The sequence below is a fragment of the Zea mays genome, chromosome 3, assembly GCF_902167145.1.
Source record: "Zea mays cultivar B73 chromosome 3, Zm-B73-REFERENCE-NAM-5.0, whole genome shotgun sequence".
In the NCBI taxonomy this organism is placed as follows: domain Eukaryota; kingdom Viridiplantae; phylum Streptophyta; class Magnoliopsida; order Poales; family Poaceae; genus Zea; species Zea mays.
Window position 1 is genome coordinate 116,433,630 of NC_050098.1, and position 3,202 is coordinate 116,436,831.

A 3,202-nucleotide genomic window follows, 5' to 3' on the forward strand; every position below is an offset into this window, starting at 1 on the left:
TTCTTCCATGCATAAAGGTTGTTTGTCATTCACCGTGTTTAGCCTATTAGTTGCGGTATTGGTAAAATTTTTAAAACTAACATTAAGTAGACATATACATTAGCGAGAGGTATTTCCTAGATGTCTTACTAGCAACGAATATTTTCTAGATGGTCCGTTAAGAAGTGACATTGTACGAATTTTCCCTAAAAAGAAGAGCATGAACAGCAAAATCCAACCGAGCCGGAATCCTCCCTTTGCGTTTTATAACTTACAAAAAACAAGTTCGTATAATAATATTATTACAATATAGTACTTAGCACCGTGGAAATAGAGTCGAAATCAAGAGACAACCCGAACGGTTGAAGCATGACCCGTTCCCGCCTATGACTACGAGCCGTCCGGCGAGAAAACAAAGGCTCCACCGGGATGCCGTCGTTTTCTGATCGGACGGCCCAGACATCCTTGTGCGCCGCCAGCCCTACACGCCTGCACTGCCCTTGGTCAAGCCGGGCGACGACGAGGAGATTTGAAAAAGTGACAGCGGTGCGGACGGAAGCGAGGAAGATTTGAAAAGGTGATGACACGGAGCCGAGCCGAGCCGAGCCAAAGCGAAGTGGCCAGTGGGAGTGAGGGGCCCTGAGCTGCTCTGCTAGCTGGCTGCAGGAAGCAGAAGCGACAGTGCGACACCACGCGGTCTGGGCACACGTCCTCCCGCCATTAAAACCGCGGCAGGGCCTCGCATTAATCGCGCCATTACTGCCAGCCCCCCGTCTCCACGCAGGCGCCAGGCCCACCCACCACGACGGTCGAGGGGAGGACCGCAGCCTGGAGCCCGGAGCGGGCCGGAGACCGAGATCCGCTCACCGCCGCCGATCCCGGCCCCGTCTGCCTCAGCGGCTCAGCCGGTCCGGCGAGAGCAGCGCCTCAGGGTCCCCGCACCGGAGCCGGCTCGAAGCGGCGGCCGCGCGGCTCCGCATCGCCGGGGGCTCCGACGCCAGCGACATGAAAAAGCCGCTCCCGCCGCGGCACCGGCGCGAGAACGGGGACGGCTTGCACGCCGCGCCGCGGTAGTACGACCGGAAGGAGAAGACGCGGGCGGCCGCGGATCCGCCCGCGCCCCCGCCGCCGCCGCCGCCGAACGGGGATGGCCAGCGCTTGCTCCAGAAGCCGCGACCGCGGGAGGCCGCGCCGTCGGCTGCGGCGGACACGCGGTAGCGCCACGGAGGGGACGCCGTGGACGCCGCCTCCAAGGCGAGGCTGCGCTCGAAGCCCAATGAGTAGGAGCGCTTGAGCAGGAAATCCCTGGCGCCGGCCGCGAGCTGCTGGTCCGGGCTGGCCGGCGCGATCTCCGCCGCCGCCGTCAGCGGCTGCGGTACCGGGTGGAAGAAGAGCAGGTCGTCCAGGCTGGGTCGCGTCCGCCGCGCCGCCCTTTGCGGCGGCGATGGCACGGGCGGCGGCAGCGCCACGGCGGCGCGGCAGAGTGGGCAGGACGCGTGCGCGCGGAGCCACACGTCGATGCAGTCGGCGTGGAACGCGTGCGCGCAGTGCGGCAGCGTGCGCAGCTCGTCGCCGTCCGCGAACTCCAGCAGGCACACCGCGCACTCCCTGGACGCGCCGGAGCCCCGCGACGACGCGCCGGAGCCCCGCGACGACGCGCCGGCGCCGGCCAGGTACTGCGCCGACGGCAGCGACTTGATGACGGCGTCGTCCAGGCCGTAGTAGGGTGAGAAGGTGTGGTAGTAGTTGTCGTAGGTGGTGAAGGACGCGAAGGAGTCGTCCCCGCTGCGGCGCGCCGAGGGGGAGCCCGGGATCAGCAGCAGCCGCAGGCGGCGGCGCCGCCACCGACGCCGCGCCGCGCGGAGCACGCGGCTCACAAGCCGCGCGTACAGCACCACCAGCAGCGCCGCGCCCACCACCGCCAGCATCGCGATGAGCGGCGGGCTCAGGCTCGATCCGGCGCCTCCGCGACGCCTGCTGCCCGCGAACGACGCCGCCGCCGCCGCGGCAGACGGCTCGGGCGCCGGACCTGGTCCCAGCGGCGCGAATGCCGCGTAGGGAGAAGGTGGCGAGCTGATGGCGCCCGAAGGCGAGGCGGCCGAAGGAGCAGGCGACGGCCGTCTGCGCGGCGGGCGCATGGCGGCGCTGTCGTCCTCTAGCTGGGCGGGGCGGGGCGGGTCAGTGCGCAGCAGGAGTCGGATGCGCAGGCATGGTGCGGCGGCAAGAGGCCAAGAGCTGCGGGTGCGGGTGGCTAGTGAAAGTGTGGCACTAGCGGCGGGCGGCGGGCCATGATGCGTGGACGTGGTCGAGTGTGATGCGGTGCACCAGGGCACGCACCGCCGGCACCAGCGCTCCACTCAGCCTCTCACGCTAGCGTACAGCGGTTGGTGCGCTGATTTATTAGGGAATGCCGACTTCATTTACTTCCATCCCACCAGTGCAGTGAAGGGGGCACCATTTTCTGGATCTCACAGTTTTTCCCCCACTCCATTGCAGATAACAACTCTACAAAAAATAACCATCGAAGAATATGGAATTGACTGATAACTTTTTTTTTGCCAATAAACGAAGTCATATTAAAACGTTGCAAAATACATGTCTATATTACATATGAAAGAACTAGGAATAGAAAAAGCAAATCATATTCTATCTAGTAAAAAGAAACACTACTATATCCAATACTTCAATCAGCTTTAGACCAAAAGAGCCTTATCAAACACCAAAACTGGATCAGAGCTCTTCTAATCCACCGAACAAACCAATTTAATGCATGCGTGGATACACTAGAAGAACCAATATTCTAAAAAACAAACGGACATGTATCTGAATCGATAAGAGAACATCATCTAGCAAACCGTCCTCGAGTACATCACATATTGCAGATTTAGCAATCCCAACCATTGACTGGATTGATGAATCAACGGCCCTGGTTGAATTGCCATCGAGTACAACATTTGTTGTAAATTTAGCAACTCTAGCCATCATCTTTATCGCCAGGATGCGACACCATGATATTATGAAGTAGAGAGGTTCGATCCACGTGAGAATAATTCCTTTCATCCTCTCTAAGTTTTTTTTTGCCTTTGTCAAGCTACTGTTCCTGGAAAAAAATGGCGAATGATGTTGCTTTCCTCAAGCTACCGTTGCTTGAAAAAATTTGCAGAGTTTGCAATTTCAAAGCACGGAGCAGCAGACCTGTTCATTTCTGAAGGCAACGAAGGTT

General features: G+C 59.7%; 1 protein-coding gene across 1 annotated transcript; it reads right to left on the reverse strand.

Annotated features, from left to right (window-relative positions):
* Nucleotides 1-202: 202 nt before the first annotated feature.
* On the reverse strand, nucleotides 203-2,565 carry LOC103650460 (RING-H2 finger protein ATL65). Its single transcript, XM_008676052.4, has one exon. It carries the CDS (start codon nucleotides 2,115-2,117, stop codon nucleotides 873-875), a length of 1,245 nt encoding a protein of 414 aa, XP_008674274.1. The 5' UTR covers nucleotides 2,118-2,565; the 3' UTR covers nucleotides 203-872.
* Between the last annotated feature and the right edge of the window lie 637 nt (nucleotides 2,566-3,202).

Bases quoted from the DNA above. Each gene is read 5' to 3' on its own strand.
- LOC103650460 (XM_008676052.4), bottom strand. From the start codon at position 2,117: ATGCGCCCGCCGCGCAGACGGCCGTCGCCTGCTCCTTCGGCCGCCTCG.